General features: G+C 54.3%; 7 protein-coding genes across 7 annotated transcripts; 5 read left to right on the top strand and 2 right to left on the bottom strand.

Annotated features, from left to right (window-relative positions):
* Nucleotides 1-5,633: 5,633 nt before the first annotated feature.
* Nucleotides 5,634-7,123, top strand: PV07_02549 (uncharacterized protein; the record flags this gene model as incomplete). Its single annotated transcript, XM_016389170.1, has 2 exons — nucleotides 5,634-6,634; nucleotides 6,688-7,123. The coding sequence occupies 2 exons, from the start codon at nucleotides 5,634-5,636 to the stop codon at nucleotides 7,121-7,123; spliced, it is 1,437 nt and encodes a 478-aa protein (XP_016251072.1).
* Nucleotides 7,124-7,517: 394 nt separating this feature from the next.
* On the bottom strand, nucleotides 7,518-8,758 carry PV07_02548 (acyl-CoA thioesterase II; the record flags this gene model as incomplete). The annotated part of the gene is made up of 1 exon (XM_016389169.1): nucleotides 7,518-8,758. Exon 1 carries the CDS (start codon nucleotides 8,604-8,606, stop codon nucleotides 7,518-7,520), a length of 1,089 nt encoding a protein of 362 aa, XP_016251071.1. The 5' UTR covers nucleotides 8,607-8,758.
* A 204-nt stretch (nucleotides 8,759-8,962) lies between these two features.
* Nucleotides 8,963-11,301, top strand: PV07_02547 (acetoacetate-CoA ligase). The gene is made up of 3 exons (XM_016389168.1): nucleotides 8,963-10,364; nucleotides 10,461-10,806; nucleotides 10,868-11,301. The coding sequence occupies exons 1-3, from the start codon at nucleotides 9,096-9,098 to the stop codon at nucleotides 11,281-11,283; spliced, it is 2,031 nt and encodes a 676-aa protein (XP_016251070.1). The 5' UTR covers nucleotides 8,963-9,095; the 3' UTR covers nucleotides 11,284-11,301.
* Nucleotides 11,302-11,901: 600 nt separating this feature from the next.
* Nucleotides 11,902-16,409, top strand: PV07_02546 (uncharacterized protein; the record flags this gene model as incomplete). Its single annotated transcript, XM_016389167.1, has 2 exons — nucleotides 11,902-13,286; nucleotides 13,340-16,409. 2 exons carry the CDS (start codon nucleotides 11,902-11,904, stop codon nucleotides 16,407-16,409), a joined length of 4,455 nt encoding a protein of 1,484 aa, XP_016251069.1.
* Nucleotides 16,410-16,635: 226 nt separating this feature from the next.
* PV07_02545 (uncharacterized protein) lies at nucleotides 16,636-16,980 on the bottom strand (the record flags this gene model as incomplete). Its single annotated transcript, XM_016389166.1, has 1 exon — nucleotides 16,636-16,980. The coding sequence occupies one exon, from the start codon at nucleotides 16,978-16,980 to the stop codon at nucleotides 16,636-16,638; it is 345 nt and encodes a 114-aa protein (XP_016251068.1).
* A 365-nt stretch (nucleotides 16,981-17,345) lies between these two features.
* On the top strand, nucleotides 17,346-19,493 carry PV07_02544 (uncharacterized protein). The gene is made up of 3 exons (XM_016389165.1): nucleotides 17,346-17,875; nucleotides 17,936-18,943; nucleotides 18,989-19,493. The coding sequence occupies exons 1-3, from the start codon at nucleotides 17,418-17,420 to the stop codon at nucleotides 19,170-19,172; spliced, it is 1,650 nt and encodes a 549-aa protein (XP_016251067.1). The 5' UTR covers nucleotides 17,346-17,417; the 3' UTR covers nucleotides 19,173-19,493.
* Nucleotides 19,494-19,892: 399 nt separating this feature from the next.
* Nucleotides 19,893-21,523, top strand: PV07_02543 (uncharacterized protein). The gene is made up of 3 exons (XM_016389164.1): nucleotides 19,893-20,034; nucleotides 20,084-20,246; nucleotides 20,358-21,523. The coding sequence occupies exons 2-3, from the start codon at nucleotides 20,104-20,106 to the stop codon at nucleotides 21,322-21,324; spliced, it is 1,110 nt and encodes a 369-aa protein (XP_016251066.1). The 5' UTR covers nucleotides 19,893-20,034; nucleotides 20,084-20,103; the 3' UTR covers nucleotides 21,325-21,523.
* The last annotated feature ends 1 nt before the right edge of the window (nucleotide 21,524 follows it).

The raw sequence follows: 21,524 nt of genomic DNA, 5'->3' as shown, positions 1-21,524 counted from the left end.
GTACTAAACCCCCCTGGCACTTTTCTATCTAAGCCTACCTAGGTAGCTACACTCGGTATATCTGAACCACCTAATTTTGTTCAACTAAACACGGGGATGATCAGCGAGGAGGATAGCCAGCCTCAGAGCCTCATAGGTAAATTAAGGCCCGCTGAAGTCGAACCAGACTCTTGCCACATCACACTCTGGGGTCGCTGGCTCGGCAGCCTGAGACTAATAGGTATACCTGAAACCCACTAGGTTCTCGATCAAGATCCTGTTCTGATCGGCCTTGCCATTGCAGATGCGGAAATGGATTGATAGAAGGATGACGAGCAAAATTATCATGCCGTTGGCAGCGATACAGGTGATCATGCCCGGGTGGTACTCGGGGGCATCCTGGGAGCGGAAGACAGTAGAACCAGTGATACCACCAGTGCCGCCTAACATGACGAACACGGCGCTACAGAAGGCCCGCTTCCACTGTCCGCGGATGTTGTTTGCCTGTAGAAAACCTTCAGTATGTCGATCAATGGGGGTCTGGAGGCAGGATCACTTCCTTACCATGTATGCCATTGCCGCAGGGACATTCGCATTGGTGCCTGAGACCGCCAAAAAGACACCAACCAATCTGCTGGCATTGTTCTCCGTGAATGCCTATTTCAAGAGGTTTCGAGTCAGCTCTCGACGTTCTGGAATAGGTAAATGTGGTCCGGATCTCACCATCAGAGGCAGTCCAACAAGGCACAAGCACGCGTTGAAGACCAGGATGGGGCCCCGGACATGATACTTGTCGCCGGCCCATGCAGTTCCCAACATCACGATGCCTGCCAAGACGTACGGCGGTGAGTTGAGGCAGAGAGAGACGCTGGTCGAGAACCCCATCCCCTCTTGGAAGATGATGGGTAAGAAGTAGGCGTAAGAGTAAGCCGCAGTGGTGCAGGCGTAGAAAATCAACCCAAAGGCATAGATCTTGAGATCGGTGGCCGCGCTGAGATATTTCTTGAGGCTGAATTTGTCGGCCTGGGAGTCCGCACGGTCCTTGTCGATGCGGCGAAGGATGAAGTCGTACTCGGCGGGGGACAAAAATCGACGTTTCGACGATTTCATCTTGTCCGGAAAGTCCACAAGGACAAAATACGAGACAATGCCGACGACGATTGTTATCAGCCCCTCCATAATGAAGATCCACCGCCATCCCTCAATGCCAGCGGTACCTCCCTGCCCAGGCGTTAGCATAAAAGTTGTAGGCCAGGGGGACACCACGTGCCATTTCCATGAATCCGTACGACAGGATGCCGGCAAAGGCCGAAGCCACATTGCCTACGAGATAGAAGACGGCGAATCGCTTGTGTATGTCGTATCGGGAATACCATGTGGAGATCAGATACACGCAGCCAGGAAACATGCCAGCTTCGAGGATCCCGATGAGTAACCGGATCCCAATCAGCTGGGTCCAATCATTCACAAAGCCTCCACACATCTTCCGAGACAAGTTTGGTCAGACGCTGCGTTATGTGATTGGGGATAGCACGCGTAACGTACCATAACAACCCCCCAGAGGAATGTCACGCCGGACAAGAAGTAAATGGTGCCGATCTTGCGAAAAACCACCGTGGCAATCGGTTGAAATGCAACGTAGGTGGGGAAGAACATGAGTGCTATGATGCTCTGTCACCGTCGAGTGAGCAACAAGAGTAGCAGTAGTAGGGAGGATAAGCTTGTCTTACATATTGGCTGCCAACCAGCTTCAAATCTTTTTGCATGCCAGCAATGGATGCGGCTCCAAGGTTGCCCCTGTCCACAAGGGAGACGATATGGATAAGTCCCAGCATGCTGATGAGGCGTCGATCGACGCGATGGATGATTTTGCGCTGCTCCCTCAAGCTGTAGACAGGGTCATCGTCCACGTTGTCCGACTCAGACTTGACATCACCATCGATGGCTCGGTCTTCAGTGTGCTGTGGGACGATGATTTCTTTCTCCAAAGCCATGTTGCCGTGTTTTCTTTCCCCTAATCAAGTTACCGGCGTTCACCTTTGCTCGACTTGGAGAATAGGAACCCATCTGTGCGGCGACTCAGCCGTCTTTTATAGCATTCTTGACTGAAAGCGCATACGATGGCTCATAGAACGGGGAAGAAAGGATTTGTGGGGTAAAATCTGGGGTCAAACAGCTTCCACACGAATAAAATGAAGCCTGCTCGCCGAACGATATGCTCGGAGCCGAGAAGCATTCTTTCCATTGTGGCAACGGCTCGGCTTCCTGTCCCAGCCTTCCATATGACCATGGTACAAAAGCCTTCGCACGTCTTCATTCGTCTCCGTAGCACTGCGGAGTCCACACAGAGTTTGGCTGCCAAAGATGTGGAGGGCTAAGTCGGCTCAAAAGTCGGCAGCTTGGTAAAGATACCCCGCGTATACCAGTAGGTAGAGGGGAGAGTCTCCAATTGTCTCAGAACCCCAGCCCAGGGGAAGCCATATATCAGAAACATAGCCGGTCTTGTCCATCTTGGCTGTTCTGTGCTAGAGCAGAATCTCACCGCACCAAGACGACCGCAACAATGGGCGACGCAAGTGGACTTCCCGCGGACCTCGATGCGTCTTGCATCAAGTATTCGGTTCCAGAGCAGGCTTGCCAAACCCTTCGGGCTGCAGTTTTGGATAACGAGTGGCTCCGTCAGTATCTCCCCCAAGAAGCGGCTACCTTTGCCTCTCACATCAAGTTCGAAGGAGATCCAGAACCTAGCATACCGGTGCCGTGGCGCTTTGCCGAGTCTGCCTCAGTGTTGAGCGCACTCGAGGCCGCTCTCGTTGCAGCATTGGTGCAGAAGAAATACCACGTCCCCGTTTCCGACGCCATCATCAACACGGATCATGCTCAATTGTCTATCATGTCGTGCTACCTGTGGACACTTACCCCGGACTCCGGCGATTCTACGATGCCTGAGCAAAGCTCTGAGAACCTTCAGATCATCCCAGATACCAATTTTGGCCGCCGTGATTCGTCGTTGTATCGGAAGATGATCACGAGCATTTACAAGACCCGCGACGGCCGTTTCTTCAACCTGCACGCCAACTTCACGCCTGATCGAACTCTGGACATGCTTGGTCTCCCTCATGAGATGGATGTGAAGACGGTCGAAGCTGCCGCTGCCCCATTTGTGGAGAGGTGTTCGCATCTGTCGAGCCAAGAGCTCCAGACCCTCTGCGCTGATGTTTACAAACACGCTGGAGTCATTTGCGAGTCTCCCGAGTCTTTTCGAGGGACAGACCACGGCAAAGCCATTGAACACATCTCTTTGTTCGAAGTTCACAACCAGCCAAACCCGGCGCAGAAGCCCAGCTGGTGGCCGGATTGCCCCCAAACGTCATCCCGACGGCCTCTAGCTGGCTTGAAAGTTGTCGACATATCGCGCGTCATTGCAGCCCCAGTGATTTCACGAGGGCTGGCGGAGCTGGGAGCCTCGGTCATTCGAGTGGGAAACAAAGGTCTCCCCGATCTGAGCAAATTGCAAATTGACGTCAACTGGGGCAAGTGGACGACCGACATCGATCTCGGCACGGTCGATGGTCAGCAAAGCCTCCGTGATTTGATCTCGGACGCGGATGTGGTAGTCAATGGATATCGTCCTGGAGCGCTGAAAAAATATGGGTTTGACCCTGAGGACATCATTGAGATGGTCAAAAATCGACCGAGGGGTATCATTTCCGTGCGTGAAAATTGCTACGGGTGGCATGGTCCTTGGAGCGGCCGTCCCGGCTGGCAGCAGATCAGCGACTCTTGCACTGGTGTGTCTCACGAGTTTGGCAAAGCTATGGGCTTGGAAGAAGGGGAATGCGTGACACCACTATTCCCAAATAGCGACTATATGGGTGGACTTTCCGGCACGTGTGGCGTGCTAGTCGCCCTGATGCGGCGAGGTGAGATCGGCGGTAGCTATCTGGTGGACACGGCACTCAACTACTACAATCAATGGCTGGTTAAGTCAGTCGGACAATATCCTGCGTCGGTTTGGCAGAGACTGTGGTCCAGACATGGCAAGCCAGTCTACAGGTACGTTTTTGCACGGGTTCTCCAGTCCTCATTCTGATATTCCCAAAGGTCGTATCTCAGTCCAGCATTTACAGCCACGCCCACTCTATCAAAGATGCGCGAACTCGGTGGAGATGTGCAGTTCAGCCCAGACTTCTTCCACGTGATCCCAAGCAAGGCTCTTAAAAGCAAGATTAGGATGGTGAAGCCGGTCATTAGATACTCTGACGGGGATGTGGACCTGTGCTACAATGTCGGGACCAGAGGATCAGGACACGATGCTCCTCGGTGGCCCGAAGATTTGCTGGCCGAGGAGATTTTGTGATCATAGAAGGACAAGGATATGATCTTTAGGTTTTGGTTCTTGCTTTAGACATACTCGATGCCCTAGACGTATTCGACGTTTACTTCCCCATGTGACGGGCTATCCAAGCCTCGGCTGTCCGGCCATTAAGGGGACTGGTAGTTAGGCATGTAACTTGGCCTGGACGGCCTGAGTGTAGACCTTGTTCCTTAACACGGGTACAGCGGGGAAACAGCGCACTAAGAGGGGCATAACTGGAGAAGGAGGCCGAGGATAGGTGTCAATATTCGGTAATCTTCGACCTATTTGCCCAACCACGCCAATTGATGTTTATCTTGGGGCTCCCTCTTGTCCTTTGAAACCTCCTGGCACGCAAATTACGACATCATCAGCTTCACCAATGCTTGTGGATATCGCGACTGTATCGAGCACACCAGCGGCATGCCTCAGAGCGAAATCTTCTCTGCCACGTCGGTGCCTACAAGAGCTCGTGCCTGTATACCTTGCCACGAGCGGAAAGTTCGCTGCAACGCCGCTCAGGTCGGAACACCGTGCACAAGATGTATCAGAAGTAACGCGGTGTCGAGGTGTCACATGTTCAAGACTCCTCCCAGGTACGTTGACGAGTACAATATCACGAATACCTTGTTTCCATTCGGCTAACAGCAGATTGAAAGACTCGCCAGAAAACGTGCCAAGGTGACACCCAGCTCGACATGCTCTTCAGTACTTGGGCCTGAACCAGTTGTCCCATCCTCACCTTCGGACGGAGATCACTCTGTCAATGGTGCCCATAACTACTCACAGCTACTACCTCGGCCTGATCAAGTGGCCGCCACCTCTTCTACAAGCCTCCAAGCCCAGGAGCAAACTCCCTGCACGGCTGTGAGCCGTTCGGATGAGGTTGGGAGCCCGTTGCAAGACGACGCCCTCGACTATCGTCGCAATGATGTCAATCCAACGGCCATCTTAGGTGATGTTCTGGATGCGTCTCCGCAGCGATTCATGGGAATGCTGTATCCGAAAAAGACTACTCACGAATGGCGCCGGAGCGAACTGGATGCGGTAGATGCTGAATACCTGCAGCGAAAGCAGGCATTTGTGATCCCTGCTCGCCCGATCTGGTTTGTACTTGACCGGCTCCCGAGACGATTCTGTTTTTCTTGATCCCTTTGTTCCTCATGGCTTAGGCACTGCTTGAAGGGCCGAGTGACTTATAGTATTCTCAATTGCACCGTTCTCGAGTTCTCACTAACTTCTTGTCGCCAACAGCGACCAGTTACTACGGATCTTTTTCGAATGCACGTATCCGCTAATGCCTATCTTGGACAGGGCTCAGTTTGCCCAGAGCTATACGAGTGGTGACTGCTCAATATTTCTCCTCCAGGCAATACTTACACATGCGGTACATTACGGCCCATTGCCCCTCCTCATCGAGGCAGGCTACTCTGATCGGTTGGTGGCTGCCAAAACTCTATATGAGAGAGCACGAGTACTCTACGACTTCGGCATGGAAAAGTCGCCGCTGGTCGTCCTCCAGGGCTGCATTCTTCTCCACGGTTCCTATCTTGCCGTGAAGACGGAACGCGACTTTCGATTTTGGCTGGAAACTGCAACCCGAGTGGCCACTCAGATGGGCATGCACAAGGAGGCGACCCATCAGAGTGTCGACATTGCATTCCGTAAGGTGTTTCGGCGGATATGGTCCTTCCTGAGCTACAGAGACGTGCTGGTGTCGTGCGCGGGCCTCAAACATAGCAGATCTATTCCTGATAGCTGCAATGTTCACGACGTCACAGAGTCCGACTGGGAGGACGAATCGACCCTGGTACAGTACAGCAACATCATTCCCACCGTCTCTCGACTGCAGAAGCTCTACTTTATAGAACTTGTCAGATTGTCGAAAATTGGTGAGCATTCTCACGTACTCCCCAGACCCATCCTTCTTATTGATATCTGTGCAGCTGCACTGTTCCTACGGCTGCTCAACGTCCCGCCAGATATGCGTACAGACGAAGCCTTTCAAGACCTTGAAACGTCGCTGCTCCGATGGCGGAATTGCTTGCCCGTGGAACTACGCCTCGAGACGATAGCGGAGTGGTCGGTCGACAACGTCTGGATCTTGTTCCTCCGCATGGACAGTTATCGCTACGAGGGGGGATTCTATCGCGCCTGGAGAGAGTTTGGTCGACTCTCAGGGGATGATTCCGCGTTCAAAACTGCCTTGCGGAGACAACAAAACGCCATGCTGGAGGTAGACTCGGTGATTGATCGCCTGACACTCCACGAGCTCGTTCATTACTGTCCTGTGACTGCGTATGTGGCCAGTCCCTCCACACATCAAATACTGACGTTACCACAACTGACAGGTTTACCAATGCTGCAGTCAACCTTGCAATGCACATTGAGATCTCATGCAATCCAGCTACGACGGACCACCAGAGACAGATTGTGCACGGCCATATGCGATGCGACCTTTGGTTCTTGAGTCGCGGTACAGAGCGTTGGCCGTATCTCCAGAAGATGTTTGGACTTTTGCGCAAGGTACTCTCTCAGACTAAGTTCTCTCTCGATCCTCTGCCGCACATATTGGGTCAAGACCCTGCGATGGTGTCTGACAGCGAACGCCACCAATATAATACCTCTCCGGCGCAGACGGATGGTCAAGTGGCTATGTTTGGGAACCATTCCAACGACAGTCCCGCGGACGCCCTTTTCAATACATTCTCTGGTATAGCGCTGTGGGACGCCGCTGGCGACAGCATCTTCGAAGACCAGGTGCTATTCTTTCCCGATCTTGACTGACTTCGACGCATCGCCTTTGAGAGAGCCAGGACAGGCCACACACTGCTTGGTCGGTCCCAAGATCAGCCTTTCTCGAGAGCCGATTGGAGCCTCGGCGCCGCAGTGGATGCTCGGCCTTCCTGTAGACCTACGCCGCAGATTGGAATTTTGGACCTGGCTTCCTGCCTCAGTAACAGAGAAGGCGGCTCCTGGTTTCTCGGGCAAATTCAAGGCTGAGTCGGATACGCTACCATTGACGCCCGGTCGGATTAGCGAAGACAGACGTTTGCATGTCGTTAGCCACGAGACACCTAGGATTGAAAAGACTGAAGCAACGGGCGCTTCGTAGAGATATAATGGTCGACTTAATTGTGACAAGATTTCTAATTCTGCTATACACACGGCCCATGTAAGTTCAAAGCTTCGGACTCGGGTTTGAAACGGACTGCAGCGCTGTTTCTGCTTGTTGGTAGTACTTGGGAACACGTCCTGGATCCCGGGGTATTCTGACCATGCCATCCTGGATCGTGCTCGCCACGACCCTGCCCGACTTGTAATTCCACAGCCTGCTCTCGTGACACCCACGGCCGGCGCCCGAATTGCTCGTCCAGGCTTCCTGCACGAACCATATAGGGTTTCCTTGTTCATCAAGCATTTTCAGACGGGCAGGATCTCCATGGAAAATGACAGTGTGGGACAGAGATGCCAGGACGGCTATCCGGTCTGCCAGGCCATGTGCTCGTGGGATGAGAAATAAAGAGTTTCGATCCGACGCATACAAGTGGGCCGCGGCATGGAGATTCAGAATCTCGCTCGTCGTCTTGTTCAGGAGTTCTCTCGACTCTGCGTCGACGATGAGGCGGTAGAAGCACAGTTGTCTTCGACCTGCCGCTGGATGTCGAGTCGGGTGCCTGGAGGTCTCGTTGTGCCCTGACATGTCAACCTTCCGAATATCAACCCCGGGAAACATGTCATTCGTGACGCGCCACGCATCGTTATTGGCGTTGTACCACCAGGGAGCGTCTGCGCCTGGGGCAAGCGGGGTCTCCTCCGGCTTTGTCCGATCCAGAATCGATGAGTACGTCTTCGTAAAGTCTTCGAACGTCTCTGCCTGGTGCTCGAGGGGGATCCATGACTTCGACTCCTCGTAGCGCTTGAAAGATATCGTGGCCACGAAACAAGGCCTGGCCGACGGCTGGGACCCTTGAAACACTTCAACCGTCCTCCAACTGAACGACCTCCCATCTCCGATTCGTCGAACATGGTAGACGAAGGGTGCGAGAACAGAGCCCCCAAGGATGAAATGACCTGTGATGTTGTGGATCACGAGTCCATCCTCCACAGTCTTGCTGGCCGCGATGGCACTCTGCGCGTAGACATGGCCACCGAAGGCTCGATTTCCCCCACTGGACGGCCATGCTCGATGGACAGATTCGTAGACATCTTTGTCGGTCTGCTTCAACGCCATCAGGCGGAGCCATGGGAGTCTTTTGGCGTCAGTCATGGGCGTATTCTGGCCGCTCACCTGGCCCCCTCGGTGACTGCTTCTCAAGGCAGAATGCTCCGCCACAGCGTCGTCAAGATCAGCACATATTCCCTTGCTCACCAAATGATGTCCTATAACCTCGCTGTCGAAGTGAGAAGGCTTCAACAAAGATACGCCATTGCGAGTCGCTCTCGGCTGGAAAGACGAGACTCGGCGTTTTAAAGGCGCTCAGTCACAGTCCTTGACGATGGAGTTTACGGTGTGCCACCACCATGAGGGGAGCCTCGGCAAAGACGCCGTGCTCCACCAGCCTTTATCAAACCCTTGCCGAATCGAACGCGTCGAGGCTCGGTTGAATCGGCTTCCACCCCACGGAAGAATCGCTCTGACATCGAAATTAAAACCTGAGCTTGTGTTTGACGTCGACGCCTCAGGATTGACCCGAAAATTCACGACACGCTTTAATTTCTACTCAGGGCTGAGCCGGTGTCGTTCCGCCAAATCGCCATGGCTGCATCTCATGGCACACCGGATGTGGTGTGGCGTCCCACGAATCCTGACGAGACGCCCATGGCTAGATACAGATCGCGCGTCAATGAACGTTTCAATCAAGATCTGAAGGACACGAAAGAACTCCAAAAATGGAGCACCGAGCAGCCACAACAATTCTGGATCGATCTATACCGATTCTTGAACTTTGTGCCGCCCTTGCCTCCCAACATCACCAAAGCTTACGACGACACGGTTCCCATGAGTACGAACCCGCCATTTTTCTCGGGACATGAGTTGAACTATGCGGAGAATGTGCTCTTCGCCAACCCAGACCCTGAGGCTCCTGCCTTGATAGGGATCAGAGAGGACCAGGACATCTACGCAGACCAGGCCGAGGTCATCAGCTGGAGAGGATTTCGCGAGAGAGTCCGGCAGACTGCGAGCGCACTGAGACGGAGCGGCATCAAGAAGGGCGACCGAGTCGGCGCTTTGGTGGCGGCATCCAACTGGGCAGTGATCCTTTTCCATGCCACCGCGTCGTTAGGGGCCATCTTCACCTGCATCAGTCCGGAACTGGGCGTCGAAGGCTGCGTGGCGAGGCTTCAGCAGGTCACGCCGAGCATTCTCTTTGTCGACAGCGACGTCGTGTACAAAGGCAAGGCGGTGGCCACGGCCCAGAAACTCGACGAGATTCTGAAGCAGCTTCGACGGCGCCCGCAGGTCTTCGTGATCCCGATTTCGACCAAGCCGACCAACGTCCCAGACATCAGTGCATTTCTCCGCAGATCGACTCCGTCTGACGACCTGACCTTTACGCGGGTACCCTTCAACTATCCGCTGATGATATGCTATTCTTCCGGCACTACGGGAGCGCCAAAATGTATTGTCCACCAGCATGGTCTCGTCATGCAGGTGAAGAAGATCTCCACCCTGCACAACGGCCTCGGGCCGGGGGATGTGGTGATGCAGTTCTCGAGTACCTCCTGGGTCGTGTTCTACGTCATGTGTGGTCATCTTTCGGCCGGTGCAACCCTGGTGGTGTACAACGGCAGCCCTCTGTTTCCCGACGCCAAACAGTTGATACGAATCTGCGACAAGTACCGGGTGACATTCCTCGGAGCGTCCCCACGCCTTCTGTTTGAGATGGAAATGACGAAAACCGTGCTGAAGGACCATTTCGACCTCACTCCTCTGCGCGCACTATACACAACCGGCGCTCCCTTATTGGTCGAGCAATATCGATGGATTTACCGAGCATTTCCTTCTAAAATGCAGATTTGCAATGTAGGTTCTATTTTTTTGGGCACCTATTCCAGTGCCCAAATTCACCTGGAGTTTCCCTTGTTCCGTCTGAAATGCTAATCTGATAATGACTGGTAGACCGCTGGCGGGACCGACACGGCGACCTCGATCATTGCGATGGACCCCTGCGCACCAGTCTACGCGGGTGAAATGCAAGTCGCCGGTCTCGGGATGGATGTGGACATCCTGGATCCCCACACGGGCGAGTCCATCGCGCATACCGGTCAGCCCGGCGAGCTGGTGATGCGGAAGCCGTTCCCCAGCATGCCATGCTTCTTCTGGGGGGACACGGATGGCAAGATCTACAGATCTGCCTACTTTGAGCGTTTTGACAATGTCGACGTCTGGGCTCAACATGACTGGCTGAGCAAAAACCCCGCGACAGGCGGCTATGTCATGCACGGAAGGAGTGACGGTGTCCTAAGTAAGTATATGTCTCTCAGGTGGTTGTCGTTGAGGATGTGTTGTTGACCGACTCCGCGCAGATCCCTCAGGTATCCGTTTCGGCAGTGGCGAGATTTATGCGATCGTCGAGGTCAAGCCGTTCACCGACTACATCAGCAACACTCTCTGTGTCGGCCGGCGAAGACCAGGCGACCCCGACGAGCAAGTCTTCCTCTTCCTGGTCATGAAGCCCGGCGTCGAGTTCACGGAACAGCTGCGGTCGGAGATCAAGACCAAGATCCGCAACGCACTGTCCCCGCGACATGTCCCCAAGTTCGTGTTAGCGGTGCCGGATATTCCAATCACGATCAACGGCAAGAAGATCGAGATTGCAGTCAAGGACATCCTGAGTGGGAAAGAGGTCAAGCCGAGTGCCACGGTACAAAATCCCGAAGTCCTGGCGTGGTTCAAGCGATTTCGAGATCTGGAGGTCGAGCCGAGAAGTGCGAAGCTATAGACAATACCGAGCCAGCGCTATTAGATTCAGATTTCTGTTGGAAGATGATTCATCCATCTATCGTGTCGTGATGTAGTCCCGTTAAGCGATTATTGGAGCGGCTGCGAAGGGTAATACACACACAGTATTCGTGCGAGCGTGGGGACAAGCTTTTGCCTTAGCCCGTGCTCGTAGATGGCGTGAATCAATGTGTCCTTTGTATCTTCCTATGAGGGGGAACAAACCAAATTTAATTGTGCACCCCCATGGATCCTCATTGGCAAGAGTGAGTGACTCGCTAAACCAAACATGAGGCGAGGCACATCTCCTATCATGGTCAAGTCAAGCCACAGCGCCCTCGTTCGACTTGGCGCGGCCGGTGAATCTGGCGAGCTGGATGCCCAGTCGGCCCCAACCGAGTCTGCCTGGTGAGCCTCATCGGGCAGACGCGCCTTTCGCTTCTCTTGATGGAATGTAGGCTGTCTGTCCAATGTTCTCATAGAAAGAAAGTCACTCATTCAACATAGATGTTGTTAAACGGTTCATGAATTGTAAACTGCTCGCAGATGCGGAGCCTCGCAGGAGTGTCATGCCTATCATTATTTGACTATCTGATCGAGGCGGCTCGGCGGCAGGGCAATGGATCCGCTCAGCGCCTCTGCGAGCGTCATAGCCGTCCTCCAATTATCAGGCGAAGTGGTCAAGTATGTCAATGAGGCGATAGGAGCAACGACAGAAAGGAAGCGGCTCCGCGACGAGGTGCGCGCATGTGAAGACGTCCTCCAACAGCTCAAAGACGAGGCCGCCGAATCGCGCGAGGACGAAGACTGGCGGAAGAGAATCAAGGCGCTCGAGGGCCCCGACGGACCATTGACCCGGCTATCTGCGACATTCAAAATCCTCAAGGTCGAGCTGCAGCCGAAGCAGGGTCTGAGAAGGATTTCTACCGCCTTGAAATGGCCACTGACGCGGGAAAAGGTCGACAAGCTCGTTCAAGCGATCGAGCGTGAGAAGAGCCTTCTGACTTTTGCTCTGACCAACGATTGCAGGAAGTTGATGCAAAACATCAAGAAGAGCGCCATCGAGAACCACGACCGGCTTGCAGATTTGATCGCCACCCTTGAAATACACAGCACAAGCCGATTCGAGGAGCTGAAGGGTGACATCGAAGTTGCCTTTGGTCATCTCAAAGGCTCCCAGGAAAGAAAAGAAGCAGCAGGAACACGCGAGGCAATTCTCCGCTGGCTCACTCAGATCGACTATGCCCCCCAACAGAACGATTTCGTGAGCCTGCATCAACCGGGGACATGCGAATGGCTTCTTCTCTCCCCGCAGTACACGTCGTGGCTGCAAGCCCACAAGCAGACGTTGTTCTGTCCTGGCATCCCGGGGTCGGGGAAGACAATCATGACGTCCGTTGTGGTTCAGGACCTCTTGGAAAAGAGGCGTTGTCAGGAGATCCCATGTGCTACCGCTGAAAACGAGAGCTGTCAGTGCGCCCGCGTTGGCATTGCGTACCTGTACTGCAACTTCCGTCGCCAGCACGAGCAGCAGTCTCAGGACTTGCTCACAAACCTACTGAAACAGCTGGCGGCTCAGACCTCTCTACCGGGGGCGGTGAAGGACCTCTATGATCGACACCACAGTGAAAAAACCCAACCTACCCTCCTTGAGATTTCCGACACCCTTCGCACCGTGGCTGCCGGCTATTCCAGAGTTTTCCTCATTGTCGACGCCCTGGATGAGTGCCATGTGTCGGACGGAAACCGATCGAGATTTCTGTCCGAGCTATTCGAGTTGCAGGACAAAACTGGCGCGAACCTATTCGTGACTTCGCGACCCCTTCCCGCCATCGAGCAGAGTTTCGAGGGCTGCATTTCTCGCGAGATCCTCGCGACGGAGGAAGACATTGGCATGTACATCGACGGCCACATGTCGCAGGTAAAGCTGCCGGACTTTGTTTTGAGAAGGGCAGACCTACAGGACGACATCAAGGCGGGGATTGTTAAATCCGTGCGAGGAATGTGCGTGGACGCCGCCCTCTCGTCACTTCTCATATCCGTGCTGACTCTGCTAGGTTCTTGCTGGCAAAGCTCCATCTGGATTCACTGGCGGGCAAGAAGTCCCCCAAGGCGGTCCGAAACGCTCTGCAGAATTTGGCCGCCGGGTCCGACGCCTACGACCAAGCGTACGAGGACGCGATGGAGCGGATCGGAAGCCAGCTCAAAGACCAGAAGGAGCTCGCCATGCAGGTCCTGTCGTGGATCACCTGTGCGAAACGACCACTGACCACGCTGGCGCTGCAACACGCGCTGGCCGTCGAACCCGACGAACCCGATATCGACCAGGACAATCTCACAGAGGTCCACGATATGGTTTCCGTTTGCGCGGGACTCATCATCGTCGACAAAAAGAGTGATATCATCCGACTGGTCCATTACACCACCCAAGAGTACTTTGAGCGTACCAAAACTCGCTGGTTCATGTCCGCGGATGACACTATTGCCCAAACCTGCCTCGCCTATCTCTCATTTCAATGCTTTGCATCCGGGCCCTGTCTTACCGATGAAGAGCTCGAGAAAAGGCTACTGTCATATCCTCTCTACGGCTATGCGGCTACGAATTGGGGGTTTCACGCACGCACACAATCTCTCAAAATTAGAGAGCTTGTCCTTAGTTTTCTGGAGAGTGATCCCATAATGAGCGCCTCTAACCAGGCGGCGTTGGCTTCAAAGGGATCTCCCGGGTACAGTCAGAGGGTGCCACGTTTCAGGACGGGACTACATATTGCAGCATGTTTTGGACTGACCGACGTGGTCATGTCTCTGCTCATGAAAGGATGTGAGACGAGTCCGAAAGACAGCTATCTCCAAACTCCACTCATGCTGGCGGCGGCAAATGGTCACGACGTTGTTGTCTCACTCTTGCTGAACAGCGAAGACGTTAATTCTAGGGACATGCACGGTCGAACAGCCCTGTCTTTGGCCGCAGAAATGGGCCGCGACAAAGCCGTGATGAAGCTTCTTACAAAGAATGGGATTGATACCACCTTGAAAGACAGATATGATCAAACCCCATTGGCGTGGGCCGCCGCAGGTGGGCACAATGGAGTCGTTGACCTCCTCTCCGGCAAGGGCCCGGACGACTTGAAGCCTGAATATGTGTCTTTTGGAGCAGAGCATTTGGTGCGCGCGGCAGAGGACGGGAACGAAGCTGCTTGTGAAATCTTCCTCCGGCAAGTCCACCCCAACTCGGTGAACAAGGCCGGTCACACGCCCCTTCACGCTGCGGCAGCATCTGGCAATGAGGCGATAGTGAATATGATGATGGCCATCGACGGGGTCGACGTGAACATCAAAAGCCGCAGTGGAATGACACCTTTCGCATGTGCGGTCGCAAAAGGACACGAAGGAGTGTGTCGAATACTCCTTGGCACCGCGAGAGTCAATCCAGACGAAAGATATTGCAATGGAGAACCGCCTCTGTCGATTGCAGCCAGAAACCAAAGAGAGTCTATTGTCGAGCTACTGTTGGAAACTGGGGCGAACCCCCGTCTCCAGGACGACTACAGACGTACGCCGCTATGGTATGCTGCCAGGAATGGTAGCACGTCAATCATTGAGCTTCTGTTAAAGAAAGGAGCCGACGTCGATAGCGAGGACGATGGCAAACGAACGCCTCTGTCGTTGGCCGCTGAGAACAACTACCAGTCTGTCGCCGGCCTGCTTTTAGCACATGGAGCAAATCCTAACGCTGAAGACGGCCACAGTCGAACACCGGCATCTTTTGCAGCCGAAAATGGCCATATGGCTGTCATCGAGACACTACTCGAGGAGGAAAAACTTGATTTAAACGTGTCGGACATGTTTGGTCGGACGGCCCTTGTGTGGGCTGCTGAACTTGGTCACCCTTCAATTGTGAAGCTGATTTTGAAGAGGATGTGTGAGAACGACTCTCAGCATACCCAGAAGATACAATGGCTGTTCACGTCTGAAGAATTAAGGACCATCATTGACCTACTGGCTTCAGAAAGGGTTGGCCGCCTTAAGAAGAGTGGTTTCAACCTCGTCCTTTATGCCGCCAAGAATGGTCACACCCTTCTGGTAAAATTCTTGCTCGAAATCGGCTGCAGTCCTGACCACAGAGATCATGATGGTCGCACTCCATTTTATTGGGCTGCAGATGGCGGACACGAGGACGTGTTGCGCCTACTCCTGGTGACGGGCAGGGTTGAGCCTGATATGAAGCAGGGCCGCTTAAGCCAGACGCCACTGTCGAGGGCCGCGGGGAAAGGACACAAGGAGGTCGTACAGTGGCTTCTCACGATTAGCGAGGTCGACCCGGACTCGGCAGATAAGTACAAACGGACACCTTTGTCGTGGGCTGCAGAAGGTGGACATCAAGAAGTGGTAAGACTACTGCTCGCCACGGGACGAGTCAATCCAGATTCGGTGGATGAGAAAGAGCGGACACCTCTATCACTAGCTGCAGAAGGTGGACATCAGGAAGTGGCACAGCTTCTGCTTGCTACAGGCCGCGTCAATCCCAATTCGCGTGACTGGTTGGGACGGACGCCGCTGTCACGGGCCTCGGGCAGCAGGGGAGAGGGTGTGACGCGGTGGCTCCTGCAGACAGAGGATATCATGCCTGACTCGAAGGACGACGACGATCGCACACCTCTATCTTGGGCTGCGGAGAGCGGACAGCAGGAGACGGTGCGGCTGCTGTTGGCGACCGGGAGGGTAGAACTCGACTCGAAGGATAAGTGCGGCCAGACGCCGCTCTCCAGGGCGGCGGCTCGCGGGCATGAAGGAATCGTCCAATGGTTCTTGGGCACCGGACAGGTCAATCCCGAAACACGAGATGAACACGGTCAGTCGCCGCTCTCGTGGGCCGCCGAGGGAGGGCACGAGGGGGTGGTTCGACTCTTACTAGCTGCCGAAGGAGTCGAGCCGGACTCGCAGGACAAGTGTCTTCGGACGCCCTTGTGGTGGGCTGCCGAAGGCGGTCATGCTCAGGTTGTAAAACTACTCCTGGAGACGGGCAAGGTCAACCCTGGCCAGAAGAGCATCTATAACCAGACGGCGATGGACAGAGCTGTGAGGGAGAGTCGTAGAGACGTGGTTCAGCTCCTGAGGTCGGCTTGACGCAGATTAATGTTACCATGACAGTTTAATAGTGGACGGCTGATAAAATGCAGACGAAGAAGTGTAGGTTATTCGTTTGATGATACCCGAGAATACACCCAATTGAAACAGTCTCAGGATCTATCTGTCCCAGTCATAGAGAGTCTAGAACACATTGAACGACCGAGAGGGGGCGATATGCGTTCAGCCGAATCGACACAATCCTCCAGATACGATGATCCCAGATTCACATCGCCACAAATTCGCCATAGGCTCTTCGGCCACCTCCTCCGACCCGGCTCGACAGGCATCGCCGTCGGTTCGAACGACCAGCAGCTGATGTTCCACGAGAGACAGGAGATCCCCCTAGAGCGGTGTTCTCGCGACATCGAAGATTTTCCTTTTTCATGAACTGAATGGTCTTCGTGACCGTCGGATGGACGATCTTTGGGAGTGGAGCGGAGTCGTTGTGGCTGATGGGAGCCTCCCAGAAGGGTCCACTGAACCCGCCGTGGAAGATGAGGAGGCCCTCTTCATGTCCCCAGAGGAGCCACACTAGGAGCTCTAGGACGATGCAGCCCATTGCCCACATGTCGTGCGCTCGGCTCACCTGTGAAAAATAAACAGCGGGGTAGGTATGGGGGATGGTTTGGGGCCGAGAGTGGCACATTTTCGAGCCTCAACTTGTTTTCCGCCTCCTTTAAAGCACGTGGCATGCGCCTGAGGCCTGCAGCATCATTGTTCTCTGCGATATGATTGCTTCAAACTGCGCCGCTGTCGATGCAGTGGCTCAATCATCACTAATTGAGTATCCAAATGCTTCAGGCCATCGACTGTAGGCGACCCGCCCAGCCTTGTCCCTCTGCCCGCTAAGCCTCATCTGGACTAGTATCAGCTGACACTTCCATCAGGCCCTCCTTCGCAGGAATCGCAACTTGTCTTCCTTGCTTCCTTCAGAGAGCACGGCGACGAGAAATTCGATCGCCAATGTGTTCCCTCGCTCGAGTCCATTGACTGAGTGATACATCCATGCTTAGTCCCCGATTCGAACGGCTCATACATCATCCATCAGACCAACCCTCATCACGGGACATCATGTTGAAGATTGCTCTGCTATGTGCCGTTGCCACTGCTTTCGTGCTATATCTGCTCATATCCTCGATTGCCACAAGGCGTCGCCATGCTGCAGCGGCAAAGCAGCTCGGCTGTAGGCCAGCGCCCACAGAATACCACCCGGATGTAGTGGGACTGGTGAACTTGATCAAGATGCTACGGGCAAACAGCAAGAATCAAGTCCTCGAGTACCTCCAAGGCGTGTTCGACGATGTGTCGCGACGCACGAACAAGACAGTCTATTCTTATGACACGTGCATCCTCGGCGACAGGGTTTTTATTACGTGCGACCCAAGGAATATCCAGGCTATTCTAGCTACTCAATTCAAGGATTTCGAGCTGGGGAAAATCCGCACAGGCGCCTTTGCTCCATTGTGAGTTGGCTTGAGGCCGTAACACTCCGAGGAGGTTGACCTGCTGACCGCTGGAGACAGACTTGGTCATGGAATCTTTTCCGCGGATGGGAAGCAATGGGAGCACTCTCGTGCTCTTCTACGGCCCCAGTTCTCTCGTGATCAGGTCAAGGACTTGGATCTAGAAGAGAAGCATGTACAAAACCTGCTCAGAGCACTTCCTGTGGAGGCAGACCGTTGGACGAGCACCATCGATATTCAACCTCTGATATCCCGGTTCACCATGGACTCGGCTAGCGAATTCCTCTTTGGAGAGAGTACAAACATTCAACTCTCTGCGCTCTCCGAGGTGGCCGCCGCGAAAAACGCTGAAGACCGCGCCTTCGTGGAAGCTTTCGAGGCCTGCCAAGACCGCATGGCCAAGGCGCTGCTGGTGAATGAATTCTACTCCGTGATGCTGACGAAGAAGCATAGGGACGATTGTCGACTGTGCCATGAATACATCGACCGGTTTGTGCACAAAGCCCTGGGCCGCGACAGAAAGCAAGATCCCGTCGAGAGCGGCAAAAAGGAAAAGTACGTCTTCCTTGAGAGCCTTGTCCACGAGACTCGAGATCCTATCGAGATTCGGAATCAACTTTTGTCGATTCTCCTGGCAGGTCGGGATACCACCGCTTCGTTGCTGAGCTTCTTGTTCCTCATGCTGGTCCAAAATCCCGAAATATTCGACAAGCTGCGGTCAGCCATTCTGGACGACTTTGGAACTTTCAAATCGCCTAAAAACCTCACATTTACGGACTTGAAGGCTTGTTCATATCTGCAATGGTGTATCAATGAGACCTTGAGGCTTTACCCTAGTGTGCCTCTCAATGGACGGCGGTGCACAAGGGACACCAGCCTGCCCTTCGGGGGTGGCGAGGATGGCCTGTCGCCTGTTTTTGTACCGGCTGGCACCGAGATCGCCTATTTGGTGTATGTCATGCAACGGCATCCCGACTTCTGGGGGTCAGACGCGGATACCTTCAGACCGGAGCGGTGGCAAAATCACAAGTATGGCTTCGAGTATTTGCCGTTTAACGGTGGGCCAAGGTAAGTGATTCGACTCGAGGCCCAATTCGTACTGACAGCGACCAGGATTTGTCTCGGACAACAGTTTGCTTTGACCAAGGCCGCATACGTGACTGTTCGCCTTCTACAGCGCTTCGACAAGCTCGATGGATCAAGCGTTCCTCCAGGGCCGATCAAATGGGCCGTGACCTTGACCGGCAAGCCCAAAGACGGTGTCAAGTTGCGGCTGCATGCTGCAGCTGAAGACTAGCACGTCTTCGTTGGTGTCGGTTGGGTGGTAAAGCGTTGCATCAAAAGCGGAAGTGGACAAGTGAGAGTGGCCTCTTCAAGACGGCTTCAAGAGAACAATTCCAACCGAGGTGCTATATCGAAGCTGTCGACCGTCATAGCATTGGATACTGAAGCCCAAGATCTCTTCTCCCAGCTTAGAGCTCGAAAAATGTGAAGCTGGGAAATGCCAGAACCTGTTGGAGAGCTGATCGATATCTGGGCATTGAGGTTAGAGTGTTTCGAGGCATGTCAGATGTCCATGTGCAGGTATCGCCTGGACCACTATTTTGCTTAATCAGATTCTTTTTGACCTCAGTCCGATATACGATTGAACCTCGCACCCCCTGTTGCCACCCCAAGCCCAAAGTTACCACTGTACGAGGAAATTCAGGCAGCAGGATACGCGTAGGGAGTCAGCCAGGTTTTCTCGCACTCCATCTGGAGCAGATGCATAGGCGAAAGCAAAGACCACTGTAATTTAGCTTTTCGGCTGCAATGGCACTGGGCGGTGTTTGGCTATATAGCTGTCTGTGTAGTAGGGCTGTCTCTTGGGAGGTGAAGTGAAGAAGAAAGGGGAAGAGTGGCGCACAAGGCTGAGCATTCGTGCCATGCCAAGCCCAGCCTCGTTGCGTCTTCCCGTCTAACCACCTCCGTGGCAGAACCTCTGGTCGCTCGGTGACTCACAGACTCATACTTGTAGAGCTGGCGTAGTTCTGACAAGACAGCTCCAGATTCGGTCGCGATTGGTTATTCTCCTCACCTGAGTCGCCAGGTGCGCTGGCCAGACACGAACGCCCGATAACCAAGAACCTCGAACAGTGCGCTTGAACGGAGTACCATTGGTCTGTTGTATTCCGACCGACCTTCGAGATTGCTGTTGACCAGGCCCAGTTTACGCGGGACTCTGCAACATGCTCTCCCGAATCCAGATCCCAGAGTCCGAGTCCTCATCAAAAGTCAACGTCTCGATCATCGACAATGGCTCTTTTATTACTGGCATGAAAGGGTCGGACTACATGTCGCCCGCCCTCCCGGGTTACGAGACATTTGATGGGTAAGTGACCATGCTCCCCCAGAATCGACAGCGATCAGACCCGGTGCTTGTTTGTTTCTCCACACGTCCGCACTCTGGGTGGCCCGAGACCGATCTTGACGACCCGTCCAGCCCGGTCTATGTCTTCCTCCTTCATCACGAATCGACCGACACTCGGCTCCTCTTCGACCTGGGGATCCGCGTCGATTGGCAGACCGCCTACCCGCCCGCATGGCTCAAGATGATGCAAGAAATGGGGATGCGATACCACGTTGAGCGAGAGCTCTCCGACGTCCTCCGCGAGCACGGGGGCATCTCTCCGTCCGACATCGACGCCATCATCTTCAGCCACCACCACGACGATCACACAGGCGACACCAGCAAATTTCCTTCGGCCAGGATCGTCGTCGGGCCCGGTTACAAAGAGGCCTATCTGCCAGGCTATCCCGCGGATCCCGAGTCGATAGATACGACCACGGACTTGTACGAAGGCCGCGAAGTCATCGAGCTGGACTTTTCTCGGGTGGAGGATCCGAGAATCTGCACGGTCGGGGGCTTTCGAGCCTACGACTATTTCTCGGACGGCAGTTTCTATCTGCTCTCGACGCCGGGCCACACGGTCGGGCATCTCTCTGCTCTCGTGCGCACGACGGGGTCGAACGATCAAGAGAGCGGCACGTTCATGTTCCTGGGCGGCGACATCGTGTCCTCGAACGGCGTGTTCCGGCCGAGCGCAGGCCGTCCGCTTCCCGACCAGGTCCCTACCGAGCACGGGTCGTGTCCGGGCGAACTGCTCGCCACGCTACACCGGCACTACGCGGCAGATCGGGGCAAAACTCGCATCACGCCCTTCTGCGACGTGGCCGGCGAGGAGGACCGGGCCGAGTCGCAGCGGAACACAGACAAACTCACCGCGTTCGACGAGGAAGAGGACGTCTTCGTTGTCTGGGCCCATGATCTGCATCTCAGGGACGTGGTCGACTTCTTTCCCGCCCGTGCCAATGACTGGAAGAAGAAGGGGTGGAAACAAAAGGCCCATTGGAGATGGTTGGGTCCATGTGTGAAAGCCGTGAAGGCCAATCTGTCAGAAGAACATTAAAATACTTGATTAAGACCTCCTGCAGAGAAAACGCACAGACAAGAGTATTTGCAGACCTGGATCAAGTTACATCGCCGCCTGTCGCCCTTGCCTGGGAGGAAAGCGGCAGTCCGAGAGCATCGGCGGATTCTTATGATTGGATCCTAAAAGGAATCTGTCAAAATCCACGAGGATGTAAGGGGACGTGCACGGTTCGACAC

This window comes from Cladophialophora immunda, assembly GCF_000835495.1.
Source record: "Cladophialophora immunda strain CBS 83496 unplaced genomic scaffold supercont1.2, whole genome shotgun sequence".
NCBI lineage: Eukaryota > Fungi > Ascomycota > Eurotiomycetes > Chaetothyriales > Herpotrichiellaceae > Cladophialophora > Cladophialophora immunda.
Note: the sequence above shows the minus strand (reverse complement) of the source record. Positions and strands in the feature narration are given on the sequence as shown.